The following is an 18,578-nucleotide window of genomic DNA, read 5'->3' as shown; positions in this document are numbered from 1 at the left end:
TGAAATTAAAGTGACCTGAACTCAAGAAGAGGCAAACAGCATGCACAACACTCGAGACAGTCCCAGTGACTAGGAAATGTCTTCCTAATCAGAAACAATCCCATCTGGGATTCCACATCACCAGCTGACACCTTAGGTCATGGAAATGTTTCTGTGATGTAAAAAATTGTTATGGTTGGGTGACTCCAGTAAAGATTCTGTTTCGAAAAAATCTGAAATAGAGAGCACAATAAATTACATATAACACTATAAGAAAGGGAAGAATCCACAAGCAGACCGCCTGGTTCCTTAACAACACCATGGACTTTTTGAACTTTGACTTTGAGGAGGATGAAGGTGAGAGTGTTGTATGTGTTTTGTTTAAAACAGCAATCACCAAACGAATGCCCTTAGAGCTTTAGCAGAAATCACAATTATCTGTGTATGTATAAGAGCCAAAAATGAAAAGCAGGGCATTGGTGTCTTGATGAAACTCTGAAGTATTCAGAGTTAAGTGAGTCCAGAAACCAACTCTCCTTCCCCACAGCAATCTTTTTCACAAAAAGAAACTAGGAAGTGATGCTCACATGTGCCAGGAATTATAAAGAATCTTAGGTTGATGAAACAGGCAACAACAGTGAGGCTGAGGTAGAAGAACCAACCACAAGTATCACCAAACAGGGTTACACACTACCACAACAGAAAGGCTGTCTGGACTGATAGGACTGGGGGGAGGGGCAGAATTAGGGAAGAACATCTGGCTCGCATAGTAAAGCCATTGCCTCGGGCAGCAGATGCTATGTAGAGGCAGTGGTAGCTTCTCAGTCATTCCACCTAAGCCTCCTACCTGTTTGGTGTTGTCACATGGCTTGTCTTGCATCCCTTCACTTGCCTGCTGCCATCTGGTACAGTGAGGGGACATCCCTAGTGTTGAAGCAGCATTCAGCTGCCCATCCAGCTGGCTTCTGAATATGGAACCGGGGAAGGAGCTCACTACCTTATCCTTTGCTGCAAAAATTATTGGGCCAACCCTGCTTGGGTGGCCCATTTCGCTTTTCAAAATAAGGGGTTGACCTTAGATGGCTTTTTTTGGATCCTTTATTCTATATTATTTTATTTCATCCATTCCCAGCACCCACCAGAATCTTTGATTGTAAGTCAAGATAGTTTTGAAGCCCAGTTCATTCTGAATTGTGGTTATCAATTTTGTTATTTATTATTATTGTTGTTTATTAAATTTGTATGCTGCCCTCCATCTGTAGACCTCAGGGCAGTTCACAACTCAAAAACGCAAGATAGAAACACAAAATACATAATACAAGAACAAGAAAGAAAGAAGAACAAACCAATAAACCCAACACACACCTGTCAATGGCCTCAACTAACACTCTTTTTTTCCACCCGTATCGATACCTGAATGGCTGAACTGGGGATCATTCGTGTCAAGCTTAAATATTGAATAACACTCAAGAAGGTTGCAGAAGTGCAGCTCAGTAACCCAATAAGTGGAAGGAAGAGGTTGAATACCCTGTGCAAAAAAAGAGATTAAATAAAGTGTAACACATTTTTTTCCTTTCCTTCATTTGGCTGGACGAGGTATAGCAACAAATCCCTTGTACAGTCTGAGTTGTCTTAAGGGGCAGTTTTCCAAAGCTGTTTCTGCCTAATTGTAAAATAAATTATGAATTGGAGGTGAGAGAGGTGGAATCACATCTAATAGCATCTAGTTACAAATCTTGCTTCCAGTACCTGTGCACAGTGGCATTCAAACCATTTCATCTTATTAGAGAACAGCACAATCACCACCCCCAACCTCCAAAGCCTTCTCTGCCTGATACAAAACACAGCCGGCGTGTCTTCCAAGTTAGCAACACAAGAAAGAGATGAAAGCAGTTGTCATCATTTTAGGTGGTCAACAAAATGTGGGGAGCCCAGTCACGGTAAGTGATTGTAGGTGTGAGAAATGACAAACACCAAGAAAGAAGCAGAACCTCATTTGAAATGAGCAACAGCACACCCATTGCAAGGTGAACATCACAAGACAGCTAGTGGTGGACTTTTCTGGATCTCACAGCAGAAAGCAACCATCAACCTCTGACAGCTTTTGGGTGAGTGTCATGCACACTGGAGAGAAGGACGAAGATCCATGGATGGGGAAGGAGAGAGAAAGCTTTTTAACGCGCTTGGGTTCATGAATGGCTTCACTGATGGGCAACGAGGGCTTCTTGTGTAGTGTAATAGGCATAGCAAGGGGCTTGTATTCCTATTGCAGCATGTGTGCAATTAATCTCATTCCAGATGAGTATGGCGAGATGTCGGAAGGCAGCACGTCTGCAGAGATCCTGTCTGTTACTGACACCACTGACAAAGAAGAGAAGTCAAGGGATGAAAATTCTGACACGGACCTTGAGATAGAAGGTGGACTGTTTAGTATCTTGTCTTCCAGCCAAACCTTCCCCCACAGCCTCATAATATCCTTGTAAGATAGTAGTGACTTTGTCAAGGACACTCAGTAGTCATGGGCATAGCCAGGGAGGGGGAGCTGCCTCCCCAAATCAAGCAAATCAATAAAAATATTTAACTAACTGAGGTTCTGCCCCCCCCCAGCATAAATCTTGGCTACACCCATGTCAGTAGTTGTCTGTTTAAAAGTATGGGTTCTGTTGCTAAACTGAGGAATGCCTCTATAACCCTCATTTTAGTTCATCAAGGTAAAACAAAACATGGATCAGCCACAGATATCAGTGTCAAAGTTATTTGACAATAGTAGGCCTTGTCAATCTTATTTAACTGAAGGCTAACGCGAGTTGCTAGCCACAATGGCTAAGCTCTTGCTCCACAGTCAAAAGCAGTAATGCTTCTGAATTCCATTTGCTGCAAGCCTAAGGGGGAATGGGGAATGTTTTTCTGCTCAGATCCCGCTTGCTGGTTTCCCATAGACAGCTGGTTAGCCACTGTGAGAACAGGATGCTGGACTAGATGAGCCATTGACCTCCTCCAGTAGGCTCTTCTTATGTTCTTAGTCTCGAAATGTTATACAGGAACCACAATCTAGTTCTATTTGCACTTACTTGTATGTGACTAGTAGCCCTGCCAGTGGATGTACAGAGACATCTGTATCAGGAAACCATCAAATAAAATTGTGGACCAGCCATGTACAAGAATGTGTATCTACATCAACCCTGCAAATGGATTTTCTTTGTTGTATTGGTTTACCTGGTTGCTATTGTCTTGAACATAAATAGGATTGATTTAACTATAGATGCAGTGCATAACTGGAAGGATAGAGATATTTGTGGTCTTATGATTCTTTCCTGGAATCAGTGTGAGTTTGGCACATTTGCAAGGCGCAAGGGAGAACTTCAGGGGTGTTCAGTTGCCTAATATTTTAGGGGCCATCAATTTAAACCTTTCCTTAGCGACTGTGCTACTGAAGTCTAGGTCAGGACACGTCTGTTTTCTTTGAAGTGATCATGGGGGAAATGCTATGCCAATCAGACTGGTTTGCTTTTCCAGATGTTGACCGATCATTTGCAACCATAAAGGGTGCAGAACTCTACATAGAGGCTTGCAAGCTGGTAGGAGTGGTTCCTGTCTCGTACTTCATTCGTAACATGGAAGAGCCCATCATGAACCTTAACCATCATGGGCTTGGACCCAAGGGAACGAAAGCCATTGCCATTGCTCTGGTTGTAAGTACTTCAAAATAATAGTCCACACTATTTCACATCAAGTTGATAGGGGAGAAAGAAGATTATTCTTAAATGTAGGAAGAAAGAGGACACTGTCTTATCACTAGATCTGGTTAACTGTACTGTGTAGATGGCAACTTCCCTGTCCCCATATTTCCCCTTCACATTTGGAGCTTTAACCAGAATTGCAGTTGTACTGATGTCCTTTGTTTACACTTTGCAACTTGGTCCCACACTGTTTTCCCCATCAGAATCACATTTCCCAGCTCCTACTAGCCCTGCTAGGGGAAAGGCTGGTACCTGTATTATTAATTTTGTAAACCTAAGAGGTTATATTTACAACCAAGATGTAAACAAACAAACCAAACAGCCTGTCTTCCTCCCATGGTAAATACTGCCTTCAGGGTGTGTGTGTGTGTGTGTGTGTGTTATTTTGATCAGAGAATTAAAAAAGGTAAAGGGACCCCTGACCATTAGGTCGAGTTGTGACTGACTCTAGGGTTGCGGCACTCATCTCGCTTTATTGGCCGAGGGAGCCGGGGTTAAACAGGAAACTATCCCCCCTACACACACACACACCTATCCCAATATAATTCATCTGTCTCCTGTTTGTAAATTCTCCCTCTCCCCAAGCTGTTTTTCATCTAGGAGTAAAGATCCCAATGGTGTCCTAATCTGCTCCTCTGCTTAGCTGCTGTTTAAACTTTAAAAACAAAGCCCATTAGCTGCATTCATTCAATTAACGTTAACTCTAATGCTAACTGTCTGGGCTTACAGTTCTTTGTGGTTTTGTGACGTCGAGCGGCAAAAACTAATATTTTGGGCAAACAGAGAACTTTTTAAAAAGCCTTTTCTGTCAGTCAGTTCTGCTGATTTCCTGTAGTTCTCTATTCCTCTTTGCATTCTTTAGTCCAACACAACCATCACCCACTTAGAGCTAGAAGATAACTGGATTCTGGGCGAAGGAACCACATACCTGGTGCAGATGCTGCGGGAGAACTGCTACATCCAGGAGATGGTACCCAATCTTTCCCTGTATGGAGGGTGAAGGGAGTTCACTTACTTGACGAGTTCGTTCTTTTTTTTGGTATTGATTATTATTGCTATTATTGATGTGCAAAGTGTTTTACAACCTTTTTCTTGTTTATCTCTGGAAACTGTTCACGGGCCTTCTCATTTCACAATAATCGCTTACATGTTTTCAATGTATGAAGTCCCACGTTCAGCCCACACCCCTTCAATTATATGTTCTCGGATACAAGGGCTAGGAAGGACTCTGGAACCCTAGAAAACCATCAGAATCATAGTAGTTGATTGATCTATTGGCCAAACCTATTTGGTGTTTCGCAACTTTCTGACTAGTTGCAGGACCTTAGCCAGACCTAGCAGAGTAAACGCAGAATCCACGGAAGCAATTGGCAACTTGGCTGCAGACAGGATAGTCGAAGCAGGAACCAGGAACTTGTAGTTAGGTGTTTATTATATACAGTGGACGATTTACAGGAACAGAACACGGATCTTTTGCTAGCTCTCTCATACACCACTCACAACTCCTACACTGACACACAGAACTCTGAATCTCTGAACTATTGAACTAACACATTCCAGTTAGTAGGCCATTAATTATCACTCCCTTGAGAGAGCCTGACCAATCAGGGAGCGATCTCCATGTCTCTGTTATCACCAGGCAGACTTACTCCTTCATATTGCCTTCTGGCTGTCTGCCAAACCTTAATTGACTCTGTGTGAGTAGCTGCACGTACACAGTTTCCCAACATGATCAGCTTCAGGGTTTTGGGAGTCCCTGAGCAAGAGATTGTTGATATACCTTCTTATCTGGTGGTGAGAGCCTGGAGCCCATCCCAGGGCCCTCTGCAGAAATGCCATGTGCAGCAGAGCTAAGCCCCACATCAAATTATTTTGAAAGCTAAATTTAGCTTTCTAAAATATACATATCATTGCCCATATCAGTATTGCCCGTAAGTAGCATCTTCACACAGTCTTTTGAGTTCCATGCGTAAGTTCATCCTTTGAACGCTGCATTAGCCCCTAGAATAACATCATACTCTGGGCCCATATTCACACAAATCTGAAAAACAGGCAGCTTATCCATAGATGTGCACTGAAATTGTAAGGGGAGGAGAAAATGTCACATTTTTTTGCCGTCCTGTTTGTGAATACAACAAGTCAGGGCCCAAATACACTTGACTTTAAATAAATTAATTCAGTCAACATGCAGGTTGTTTCAAATGCAAATAGGATCTAGAAGGAGGGTATAGTATAGTAGGGAACTGCAGAGTGTGGAGAGTATAAACCTTTCCCTTCTGCCAAGGTCTCACCAAAAGTGCTGCCCCCAACAAATACTCACTGCTTCTTGCACCAGGAGAGAAGCTTGCATCATAAACAATGAAAAAAACCCCTCCTTGTGCAAATAGCAGGCGCGGAGGAATTTTCACCTGGGCCAGTGCAGCAGGGTAAAGGTTAAGATCTCCCTCCACACATCTTACTATTTCAGTGCTGCTCTCTCCTGCTTCAGATGAAAAATATGCACATTAAATATGCATTTTAGGTGCAATTAATGTTGACATACATATTTATACTTTCTCTCTGTATTTTATTTAATAATACATTTAAATGCATATTTTGAGATGTTCAAACTGCGGAGAAGTGCATCACAGCATTTGGAGAACAGAAACATCAGCTAAGTTTTGATCCTCACCAGAGGTGCCGAGTTCTGCACCACATTGGGAGGGGGGGGGATCTTCATTGTGTGCAAGATTGGGGGGAGGGGCTCAGCTCTATCCCCACATACGGGGGAACGGCTAAGCTGTCCTCAGCCCCATAGAGTTGGCGTCTGTGATCCTCACATGAATCTGAGCGGTGTGTACCAGTTCATTTTGTATCTTTGCAAAGGTCCGACTCCACTTTCCTCAACTTGGTGCTCTCCAGATGTTTTGGATGGCAATGCCAATCAGCGGATGTGGCCAGTGGTAAGGGCTTATCAGAGATGTGGTGCAATGACATCTGGATAGTTCCATGTTGGGGGTAGGCTGGTCACATTCCTCAAACACCTCTTTATTCAGAACAGCTTCATCCTTTTAAGATGTTCGTCCTCTTTCCTCGCCTTATCCCGCCCCACCCCCCATGCATTTCAGAATATTTCCAATAATCACCTCAACACAGAAGGAGCTGAAGCTATCTGCAGGATGTTCTACAATAATATTTCAAATATCCGGGCTGTTCAGCTTTCAGGTACGATTTCTACCTCTATAGACACAAGTGGAATGATGCAGCAACACTGATATTTCTGAATACTGTACACAGGAACACATAAAAGTAGCCTTCCTCAACCTGGAGTCCTTCAGATGTTCAGGACTGAAGCTCCTTTCATCCCTCCCTGACCATTGACCACTGACCATGCTGGCTGGGGCTGATGAATGTTGAAGTCCAAAACCATCTGGAGGGTACCAAGCTGGGGAGGGATATTAGACAACAAGGCTGGGAAGACCTGTGCCTGAATTCTTGGCTACTTCCAGTCAGATCAGGCTATACTGGGGCTAGAAGAAGTGAACCTGCAGATTTTCATGTTTTTGTTATACAGTGGTACCTCAGGTTACATACACTTCAGGTTACAGACTCAGCTAACCCAGAAATAGTGCTTCAGGTTAAGAACTTTGTTTCAGGGTGACAACAGAAATCGTGCTCCTGCGGCGCGGCAGCAGCAGGAGGCCCCATTAGCTAAAGTGGTGCTTCAGGTTAAGAACAGTTTCAGGTTAAGTACGGACCTCCGGAATGAATTAAGTACTTAACCCGAGGTACCACTGTAAATGAGTGAGGGTCAAGTGGGACCTGCAACAAAATGTTGCAGTGTGGAGTGCTTCCTATTCATGATGCCAGTCAACCATACCATTTTCTAGGGGCCTGTCCACATTTCAGCAGTATTTAGCTGTTAGTCCACTTTTACCCCATTTCAATTAGACTGCAGTCCCAACCTGTACATATTTGAATTTGTATATGAGGAGGAATTTTGGTCTTTGCCGTTAATACCAGTAGAAGTTCCCTTTTGTCTCCACCTTCTAATGTTCTGATTCTATTATGTGTGCATGAATGTGAACTCCATGCATGACATCTGAGTCATTCCAAAGTAGGAAGTCTGCAAGCCCTTTGGAAGGAACCATGAATAGGGATGGAGAAAGGAGGGAAGGAAATGAGAGAAACAGTCTTAAACCTCCGCTTTGTTCTGCATTGTTTTGACTTGTGACGTTTGTAATACACAATCCATGTCTGGGGAACACATCACACAAGTCAATCTCTACGAAGGAAAACTGTGCATGTGATGTACTGAGCAACAAGTTCACATAAAGCTATGGTCAGTGCTTTATTTCTGGGGGTACACAGGGGTAAGCACACCCCTAAACATTTTTTAGAAAAGAAAAGAAAAAGCACTGCCTATGGTACATTTAACAGGAGGACTCCAGCTCCAAATGCAGCTGTTTCAGTCATGCACAAAAGATATACGTACTTTGCATGTGTTGTGTATGTGATTTTCCTACATGGAAGTGAAGTCAATGTAGGTAATTGACTTGTGTGAAACAGCCCTCTGTTAGCATCCTCTTTTCCTCTTCAGGAAACAACTTTAGGGAAGAGACAGCACCATATTTTTCGGAATCATTAATGGTGAGTAACTTGTGAGCTGGGGAAACTGGGATTCTGTGCAAAAGGCCATAAATGAAAGGTTATGGTGCACCCTTCAAAGTGAGGGTTGGCAATGACTTGTGGTAGCGGGAAGAGAAGCTACTTCATGCCTTGTCTGCTCAAAATCGTTCTCGCCAAACTTTGTTTATTCATGCAGTGGGTGGGTGGGGGGAATGATTTAGTCCCTACATCTTTCCCCCTGCAGATAGAAAAACTGCTGTCTGTAGAAAGTATGAACAGGCGAATGGCAGGAAGGGAAGACCCTCTCACTCCGCCCACCTAGTGGTCACCTGATTTACTTTCTTTTCAAAATTGTCATAAGGGAGCCTAATGGAGCTGCTTCTCATGTTTAATTTAGCCCTAAGAGGAAATGTGGGTTGCCAGGAAGGTGCTGTGGTAAGAGGTACCATTATATTCCATGCACTGGAGGACTGGGGAGGGAGTATCAGGGAATCGGAGAATAAGAGACCAGAAGAAAAGAGGACGGGGAATATTTTCTTTCATGCTATACTGAGAATGTTCTTCTCAAGTAAATGTGCTCAGTACTGTGAGTAAAAAGGAAGAAATAGCAGCACACTGTGTTGAGCACAATTTGTTTCATCCTCCCCGTCCCCAGTGCTCCACTACAGGGAATGAATTCCTTTGTGCCTGTTGACAGCCTCTTGGGTGAAATATTATTGCTGCTGAACTTTCTGGTTTTTTGGGGTTGGGTTTCTTTATGGGTCACTGTATTGAAATTTGAAATGTTGAAATCTTAATCAGAGGCAGAACTTTGGGGTAAGGTGTGCATTGAACCAGACACTGAGAATATGCCACCTTATAAAAATACCTGCAGTGATGCTTCAGAATACCAGTTGCCTGAAACCGCAGGAGGAGATTGTTCTTGCGTTCAAATCCTTCTTGTGAGTTTCCCACAAGCATCTGAGAACAGGGTGCTGAACTATATGGGACGGTGGCATGATCCATCAGGCTCTTATTTACCGTATTTTTCGCCCTATAAGATGCACTTTTTCCCCTCCAAAAATGAAGGGGAAATGTGGGTGCGTCCTATGGGGCGAATGCAGGCTTTCGTTGAAGCCTGGAGAGCGAGAGCGGTAGGTGCGCACCGACCCCTCTCGCTCTCCAGGCTTCGCGGACCTCTCCCCAAGCAGCGGGAACGTTCCCGCTGCTTGGGGAGAGCTGCCGGCACCCCGAAGCCTGCGCGCGCTGATCTCAGCGCGTGCAGGCTTCGCGGACCTCTCCCCAAGCAGCGGGAACGTTCCCGCTGCTTGGGGAGAGCTGCCGGCATCCCGAAGCCTGCGCGCGCTGATCTCAGCGCGTGCAGGCTTCGCGGACCTCTCCCCAAGCAGCGGGAACGTTCCCGCTGCTTGGGGAGAGCTGCCGGCATCCCGAAGCCTGCGCGCGCTGATCTCAGCGCGTGCAGGCTTCGCGGACCTCTCCCCAAGCAGCGGGAACGTTCCCGCTGCTTGGGGAGAGCTGCCGGCATCCCGAAGCCTGCGCGCGCTGATCTCAGCGCGTGCAGGCTTCGCGGATCTCTCCCCAAGCAGCGGGAACGTTCCCGCTGCTTTGGGAGAGCTGCCGGCATCCCGAAGCCTGCTCGCGCTGATCTCAGCGCGTCCAGGCTTCGCGGATCTCTCTTCAAGCAGCGGGAGCCACCGCTGGGCTCCCACGGCTTGCAGAGAGCTGCCTGTTTGGGGGCTGGGGTCGGGGGAAGCTCGGGCTGCCCCAGCCCCGCGCCTGGGGGGGAAATAATTTTTTTCCCTTTATTTCCCCCCCAAAAAACTAGGTGCGTCTTATGGGACGGTGCGTCCTATAGGGCGAAAAATACGGTATGTTCTTTTGTCATCACTGTCAGTATCTTGGTGGACTAGGTTGATGCACACCACAAATGGGTGTTTATGTGCACGGCAAGCAATGATCATTAAGGTAAAGGTACTCCTGCCCGTACAGGCCAGTCTTGACAGACTCTAGGGTTGTGCGCTCATCTCACTCTAGAGGCCGGGAGCCAGCGCTGTCCGCAGACACTTCCGGGTCACGTGGCCAGCGTGACGAAGCTGCTCTGGCGAACCGGCACCAGAGCAGCACACGGAAATGCCGTTTACCTTCCCGCTATAAAGCGGTACCTATTTATCTACTTGCACTTAAGGGTGCTTTCGAACTGCTAGGTGGGCAGGAGCTGGGACCGAGCGACGGGAGCTCACCCCGCCGCGGGGATTCGAACTGCCGACCATGCGATCGGCAAGTCCTAGGCGCTGAGGTTTTACCCACAGTGCCACCCGCGTCCCAACAATGATCATTAGATACTACAAATTAGGCAAATGGGATGTCTAAGTCCAGTGCTTGGTCTGAAGGCTGCAACTGAGCTCATAGGTCTGTGCACCATTTTTCTCCACAGGTCAATTACAGAGTGATAGAGCTGGACCTCAGCCACAATGAGTTTGCTGACAAGGGAGGAGAGCAGCTGGGACAGATGCTGGGTAACCTTCTTCATTATTTCTACATGGCTACCAGTGGGACCAAAGAGTTACGTGCTCCCTGCTTCCACAAGCAGGAAGAAGTTCCAAGGGGCAACACTACCTGTTTGGTTTCCTTTTGGAGGAGAGACAGACCCTCCAAGTGTCCCTATTTTCCAGGGACGTCCCTGATTTACAGAAGCCGTCCCGGTTTCTGATTTGATCCCGGAATGTCCCGCCTTTCCTGAGGATGTCCCTTTTTTCATTGGAGAAATGTTGGAGGGTATGGGGTTTTGCGACCCCCAAGGCAATTCTGTATAGGGAAGTTTTTTTTTATGTTTTGTTATGTTTTTACATATGTTGGAAGCTGCCCAGAGTGCTGGGGCAACCCAATAAGATGTTTGGGGTATAAATAGTAAAATTATCATTATATAATGGGGTGTCCCTATTTTCATTGGAGAAATGTTAGAGGGTATGGAGAGATCGCTGGAGTCTTCTGCTGCTTTTGTAACAGTTGGCTTATTTGCAAATGTATAAATATAGCACAGGTGGAAACTAGCCCCTTAAGCATTCCTAGCAGGCAGCAGATCCACTAACCCATTCATCATTTATTCTGCAATAAGCCTATTGTGCAATGGCTCCTTCTGAAGCAGTGCATTGGTAAATTTATCATAACCATTTGTTTAAAATGTAATAATTAAATAAGACTTTGGGAAAGCTAATATACCATGCATGTATTTTAATGTTGGTACTCTGCCTTCCAAATACAGTATGATTCCTGACAATTTAGAATATCCCTTGACTGTGTAATCCTAGTTTCACCCTTGCAAAACTACCGTAGTTCCCAACACCCATAACAAATTACAGTTTCCAGGATTCCTTGGGGGAAGCCAGGTGCGTTCAGTGCTTTAGATGTATGGCAGACTGCCAAAACAAAGAAAGCTAATCAGAAGGAGTTTCTTGTGTAAAGACTGCGAGCTCACTTCAGTTCTTGTACTGAAAACAATTTTTTTCGGCTCATAATGTGCTCAGAGGCATTCTGCATCATTTGTTAACTGGCTCAGGTTGATAAATCTTTGAGTTCTAATTTAAAAAAAATTGGAGTGTGTCTGACAAACCTGAAGTCTGCTAACTCCTGCTCTGGAGGCAGAAATGCAAAATAAATAAGCAGCCTCATCATTTCATGGATTTGAGACCATGTTGTGGCCAGGAGGCATTCCATAGGCACCAAGTCTAGCGCCCACAATGCAGGGCTCTGACGCGACTTCCAGTTACCTGAGGCCTCCTGAGACCTCTGGTGAGACTTCTGGTGGAAACCGGAAGTTGCTTTTGGAGGTCTTGCAAGGTCTCGGATGTAATTTCTGAGGCCTCAGAAGAGCCGCTGACCTGCCAACCCAACGTGACATCATAACCTGGGGCCCAAGTCAGTGCCTCTGAGGCATTCAGTTTACTTCTGGAATAGTGGGTAGCTTTGCCCTTCCCTATTGTGGAAGGAAAAGAAGGCTGGCCTTACCAAGAAAAATTCAAGCAGTAGTTACCAAGGGTGGCCCTGTCAACTTGCTTTAGTCCTCTTTCTGTCAGATATACAGTGGTACCTTGGGTTACAGACGCTTCAGGTTACAGACTCCGCTAACCCAGAAATAGTACCCCGGGTTAAGAACTTTACTTCAGGATGAGAACAGAAATCGTGCAGCGGCAGCGGGAGGCCCCTTAGCTAAAGTGGTACCTCAGGTTAAGAACAGTTTCAGGTTATGATTGGACCTCCAGAACGAATTAAGTTCTTAACCCGAGATACCACTGTACAACATCATTTTGATTTTTCACTTATTGGACAAATAAGCTTCTAATACTCTTCCTGGGAATAACACCCCAAACTTTTAGAGCATTTCCATTACACACAAACAACACACATTTTTTGTGTTAAAATGAATATCAGATATGTGATTTCTAACCAGATAAGAGTTTCCTTGAAATTAGTCTGGAGCTTACCTCCTTAGCAGAAATAGCATTTTCACAGAACCAATTCAGCATTGTTAATGTTATTAATCCAGCATGAAGGTCAGCGGATGCCTGCAAGAGGCAGATAAATCCATCATTATGATGATAGCCAAAGGGGGGGTGTGGATAGATAGCTTGATATGCTTATGCCTCCGTCAAAATCTGGCTTGGAAACGAAGGCTTGCTTCTAAAAAAAGGATGCGCCATCCCAGCAGCTGCGATGTGGTGCCCTCCACATGTTGCTGAATTCCAACTCCCAGCAGCCCCAGCCACTACGGTGGGAGTTGTAATCCAGCAACAACTGAGGGACACCAAATTGGCGACTTCCATGAACCAAGAGGGAAAGCTTCTGGGAATGTATAGGAATCCAACTGTTTTCTCAGATCTCTTTCCACCACAGCTCCGCAGAGGCACAATTGGGTCCCAGAATTGAAATCACCTTAGAAACTCTTGACTGATGTGTCAGTGTACGTGTGTGTGTGTGTGTGTGTGTACAGTATATACAAATGTATGTCATGACTGTATCATTGCTGCTGAGGCATTTGCAGGGAGTCGGGAAGGCAGAAGTTTGAAGGGGCAGGAAGGCTTTCTTGTGAAAAGCAAAGAAAAAGCCTCAGCCACTTCATATTTAATGGCAAGAACCGACCTGCCCCCAAATATGAACCCCCCCACCCCTGAAACGTCCAAAAATCCCAGGGCCGTCCTAATTATGTCAATGTGAGTCTGGGATCATCACAGACCCTCCTCCAAAGAGCCATTTATTTTCACCCACCCCAATCTTTTTCATCCTCAGCAAGTTCTTGCTGAGAGCCAGTGTGGTGTAGTGGTTAAGAGCGGTAGCCACGTAATCTGGGAAACCGGGTTCGTGTCTCCGCTCCTCCACATGCAGCTGCTGGGTGACCTTGGGCCAGTCACACTTCTCTGAAGTCTCTCAGCCTCACTCACCTCACAGAGTGTTTGTTGTGGGGAGGAAGGGAAAGGAGAATGTTAGCCGCTTTGAGACTCCTGAAGGGGAGTGAAAGGCGGGATATCAAATCCAAACTCTTCTTCTTTTCTTTTCTTCTTTCTCCTCAGCCAACAATGAATCGCTGGAGGTTCTGAACCTGAGTTGGAATCACCTGCGCATGAAGGGGGCTGTAGCCCTGTGTGCAGGCCTCAGGGTAAGACTTCGTTGGGTCTCGCCTTTGCGGATCCTGGGGAGAGGATCCCGGGAGCAAGGCGAGGCTGGAGACCAATTCAGGAATAGTGCCTGAACAGGACCGGCGTGTGGGGACGAAGAGGCAATGATGGAAAGAGGCCTGTGGTGATTGAGAGCAGCAAACAGGGTGCCCTTGCTGCTCAAAGTACCTTTTACTGCCCCATCTCATAGATGGTTGGGGTGGCGGGGAGAGGGCTGTTGCGCTCAGGTCCCTCTTTCTGGTTTGCATGGGCATCTGCGTAACCGCTGTGAGAATAGGGTGCTGGAGTAGATGCACTATTGTCCTCATCCAGCAGGCTTGTCTTATGCTCAGTGTGGCAGCAAAATGGGCATGCATTGGGAGTTAGCACATGTGCTTTTTTTCCTGGGGGGACGCAGGGGGATGCATACCCCTAAACATTTTGTGAATCTAATGGGAGAAGAAACTCAAAATTTTAAAATTTTTAGTTTATTCTCTAGCACGGTGAATCGTCAGTTCCGTTGAATAGCACGTTGATTGGTCAGTTTTGTTGTTACCACCTCCGATGGCGGCCTCATTTCCTGTCACGGTGTTTCCTGAGTCTCAGACGGAAGTGAGCGTTTAATGTGTGAAGCAGTGTGGAATGTGGATGTCTGTTGTTTTACTGATGAAAGTTTGGCCTCATTGAGGGGCAGTATTTCAATACGAGTCGGAAAACTACTGTGAGCTGTCAGCTGTGTAATACGAGACAATGCATGTTCTTCGTACTTTTGTCCATTTACTGTATTTATTTTCCCCGGTTTGAACTATAAAATAGCAATTCACTTGAGTCAAAATGAGAGTACCCTTAAACATTTTTTAAGGGGGGGGAAGCACCTGGTAAAGCCGTACCATACCCACACCCACACCATCCAACTTTTTCAGATAAAAAACCGGGATGAGTGACATTCAGGACGTGCTCCTGGGCAAGTTACGTGACCTGTGCCACTATCTCGCCCCCAAAAAAGCTTTTTTTGGGAGGGACAAGGTAGCGTGTGATATCGTGGCACCCAAAAGGGCCACTGTGGTCTCACTTGAAAAAACAGGATCCCCCCCCTTTCCCCCCCCGGGACACTCTGTGGGTATGCCATACCTACCTTGCTGCCCACTCCTGGTGAGGCCCCTCCAAGTCAACCCACATTCCAAAGTCCAAATTGGGCACTATTATTTATTATTTTCAATCACTTTTATACCCCACCAGTTTATATTTTAGAAGATTTCAAAGCAATGTATAGCAGTGATTTTTTTAAAAGCATAACTAAAACCACAATCCACGAGCTGGGAATATAAACTAGCCCTGTGAGGAAAATTTTGGCTGGTGGGTTATAAGCTGGCACAATTGCCTGGCACCGCTAAAAGGATTAAAAATAATAATAAAATCACTGGTGTTTGGACAGGCACCAAGAGGAAATCGAGTTTGTTGTTTGGTGGTGCTATTAAGGGTACAAGTTAGATACCATTATGTGAAAACTGGCACTGAAGGAGCAGACAGGATTTTGTGACTTGCAGCTGATCCTAAAGGAATTTTGGAAGAGCCATTCACATTGTAATAAACTGGACTTTAACCATCAGAGAGCTTTACAGTGCCATCCTCAGCATGTCTTCTTGGAAGTAAGCCCCTCAGTTGGTACCCATCTGTCTTGGGAGACAATGGAGGAGTGTGCGTTGCAGGGGGAGGGGAGTGTAAAGTCAAACCTTTGGGAGTTACAGCGCCTGCTATGGCTGTAGGTAGTGATATGGGAGAGACATGGTTTGTTGCAGCTGGGCAGATGAAGGTGTCTGTTTGTGCTCCCTTGGCGTTTCTTGTCTCTGTGCTCCTCCTGAAGAGTTCTATTTTTATTATTTCTATTATGTCTCCAGAACTGGTTCCAGGGTGATTTACAGGGTTAAAAAGAACATATACATGAAACCACAAATAAATGTTAATTTCTCCTCTCTCTTTCTCTTTCTGGAGGCCAATGGAGCATTGAAGGTACTGAACCTTTCATGGAACGGTTTTGGGAATGAGGGTGCTCTGGCCCTTGGGGAAGCCCTCAAGGTCAACAATGTGCTAAATGAGCTGGACATCAGCAGCAACCATATCAACAACGAAGGGACATTAAAGTTGTGCAAGGGGTTAGAAGTTAATGGTACCCTTAGAATCCTGAAGGTAGGATTTTATTTTCTGAGCTGGTTTGGAGCATATGGTATATGAAGGATGTTTTGTTTTTGTAAATTGTTTATTCAAAAGTATTTCTAAACCACTTAATTTTTTTAAAAAAGTCTAAGTGTTCAACAACCCTACAAGTGAACTTAAAGAAGCTAGAACAATATCATAAAAGCAGAAGTCAAATGGTGCAAAGTCCAGCCTATTGATCAGAGAAAGCCAGCAGAGAAAGATACGTCTTTACAAGATGTTGGGAGCAAATAATTGATGATGTTTCAGGTATAGCTGAAGGAAGGGCATTCCAAAGTGGAGGAACGTGTTAAACCGAAAGGGTTTTTTTTGTTTGTTTGTTAGCTGGAAGGCTATGTCTACATCTACAGTTCTCTGATCAGGCGGACATGAAATAAAAAATGAGAAACTCCGTGGAAAAAGTAAAGAAGAAATATCATGATTAATAAATCACACACCATTAAGAAGGGCAAGATGCCACATAAAACTCAGTGGCGTAGCGTGGGGGGTGCAGGGGGGGCTGGCCGCACAGGGCGCAACATCTGGGGGTTAGGGTTAGGGGGCGCAAATCCACGGGTTAGGGGGCGCAAATTACTTGCCTTGCCCCGGGTGCTGACAACCCACGCTACGCCACTGATAAAACTTATGTTATAACTTACATTAAGTGACTGATTGTTGATTAAGTGAGAAACGTAGAGACAAACATATGATGAAGATGCCAAAGGGAGTTCACAACTTATCTGAGAAACTTCCAAATGTCTTCTGTTGCTTTTGAATTCTCTCTTCCTCCACAGAAAGTGTGTCTGAAGAACCAAGCCGTACACCCCCTGCCACACACGTTATAATGGTAGTGATTGGGATTTGCCCTGACTAAATTATTATTGTTCACTTTAAAGATCTGTTTATATTTACTGTTATGATGTAGTAGATATAATCGGGACAATTTATTTATTTATGAATGCACTTTCATAAAAATATATAGCAAAGTGCAAAATGTAAGAATAAAATCAACAAAAACATCTATAAAAACATCAATAAATTTAAATACAGTACATACTGATTTGTTAAAATTTTCAGGCAGCCCAATGTGTCCCTGCTGCTCCCACCTCCCAGTCAGCACACCATGGATAGCAATAGATAAGCAGTGCGTTCCACTGCTCTTAGTCCAGTCACTATAATTCCCATTTCTCAGATCAAGAACTGAGGTAAAGCGTTTATATATTGCCACACAATATCCATGTCAGAACTGGAACCGCCCCAGACCTTTCAACTCAGTTCTTTAACCTTAGGTGCATTCCTTTCTAGCAAGTGAAATCTTTCCTATCTTCAGATCATCTCTGATTTCTTTTCCTTATAGATGTCCCACAATCCCATTACAGTAGAAGGCGCCATTGCTCTCGTCTCATGTGTCAGAAAGAACACAAGCACCAAAATGGAAGAAATCAATATTTCGGTAAGAGGATACTAAGGGAGAGTTCAGCAGCCCTCATAATTCATAATGCTGAAATCCTGCCTAGGCACAAATGCAGACAATTCCAGCAAGAGAGAAAAGCGTGAGGCATCTGAAGAAACTGGTGTGGTTGCATAAGGAGCTTACAGATGAGCTGGGGTTTAAGAAGGGCATCTATGGAAGAAAGGGGAAATCATGAAGGAGGAGTATACACGAGTAGCCAACAGTTGCAGGGAAACGGTCAGGCTTGCAAGAGAGGTTAAAAATAATTTTAAAAGGTTTCTTCAGCTGTTTGAAGCAAGAGGAAGAGTAAGCAAGTAGTATGTCCTCTGCATGGAGAAGACGGAGAAATGCTAGGAGGTGACAGAGAATAGGTGGAACTACTCACCACCTACAGTACTTTGCCTCTATCTTCACCCAAGAGGAAAGTGCCCAGTCTGGTGATAACAGAATAAACAATGCAAGGAGGCAGCAGCAGCCCAAGATAGGAAAAGAGGTAGTAAGGGAACACCTAGCTACTTTAAATGAATTCAGATCTCCAGGGCCTGGTGAGCTTCACCCAAAAGTACCAAAGGAGCTTGCGGATGTAATCTCAGAGCCCCTGTCTATAATATTTGAGAATTCTTGGAGAACAGGTGAGGTCACTGTAGACTGGAGGCAGGTAAATGTCCCCATCTTCAAAAAGGAGGGGAAAGAAGACCCAGGTGACTACCAACAAGTGAGCTTGACATCAATACCGGGAAAGGTCTTGGAACAGATAATTAAACAGTCAGTCTGTGAGCACTTAGAAAAGGATGCAGTGATTACGAACACCCAGCATGGCTTTCTCAAAAACAAGTCATGATAGACAAATCTCATTTCTTTTTTGATAGAATTGCCAACTTAATGGATCAAGGGAATGCTGTGGACATAGTGTATCTTGATTTCAGTAAGGCATTTAACCAAGTCCCCCATGATATT

The 18,578-nt window shown here is 44.9% G+C and overlaps 1 protein-coding gene across 3 annotated transcripts in view; it reads left to right on the top strand.

Moving 5' to 3' along the window:
- The first annotated feature begins 17 nt into the window (after positions 1 to 17).
- LRRC74A (leucine rich repeat containing 74A) overlaps positions 18 to 18,578 on the top strand; it is a 31,001-nt gene continuing 12,440 nt past the window's right edge. The window contains exons 1-10 of one of the 3 annotated variants that reach the window (XM_083502843.1): positions 18 to 336; positions 2,278 to 2,397; positions 3,496 to 3,671; positions 4,582 to 4,689; positions 6,827 to 6,923; positions 8,299 to 8,348; positions 10,762 to 10,843; positions 13,892 to 13,977; positions 15,968 to 16,162; positions 17,526 to 17,621. In XM_083502843.1, the coding sequence (XP_083358969.1) occupies positions 300 to 336; positions 2,278 to 2,397; positions 3,496 to 3,671; positions 4,582 to 4,689; positions 6,827 to 6,923; positions 8,299 to 8,348; positions 10,762 to 10,843; positions 13,892 to 13,977; positions 15,968 to 16,162; positions 17,526 to 17,621 (1,047 nt within the window). In that variant the 5' untranslated portion in view covers positions 18 to 299. The remainder of the gene's footprint in view (positions 337 to 2,277; positions 2,398 to 3,495; positions 3,672 to 4,581; positions 4,690 to 6,826; positions 6,924 to 8,298; positions 8,349 to 10,761; positions 10,844 to 13,891; positions 13,978 to 15,967; positions 16,163 to 17,525; positions 17,622 to 18,578) is intronic. The other 2 variants (XR_014525927.1, XM_083502844.1) reach the window with 2 other exon arrangements.

This window comes from Podarcis liolepis (assembly GCF_965112155.1).
Source record: "Podarcis liolepis genome assembly, chromosome: 1".
NCBI lineage: Eukaryota > Metazoa > Chordata > Lepidosauria > Squamata > Lacertidae > Podarcis > Podarcis liolepis.
This window is presented reverse-complemented; position numbering and strand designations above follow the sequence as displayed.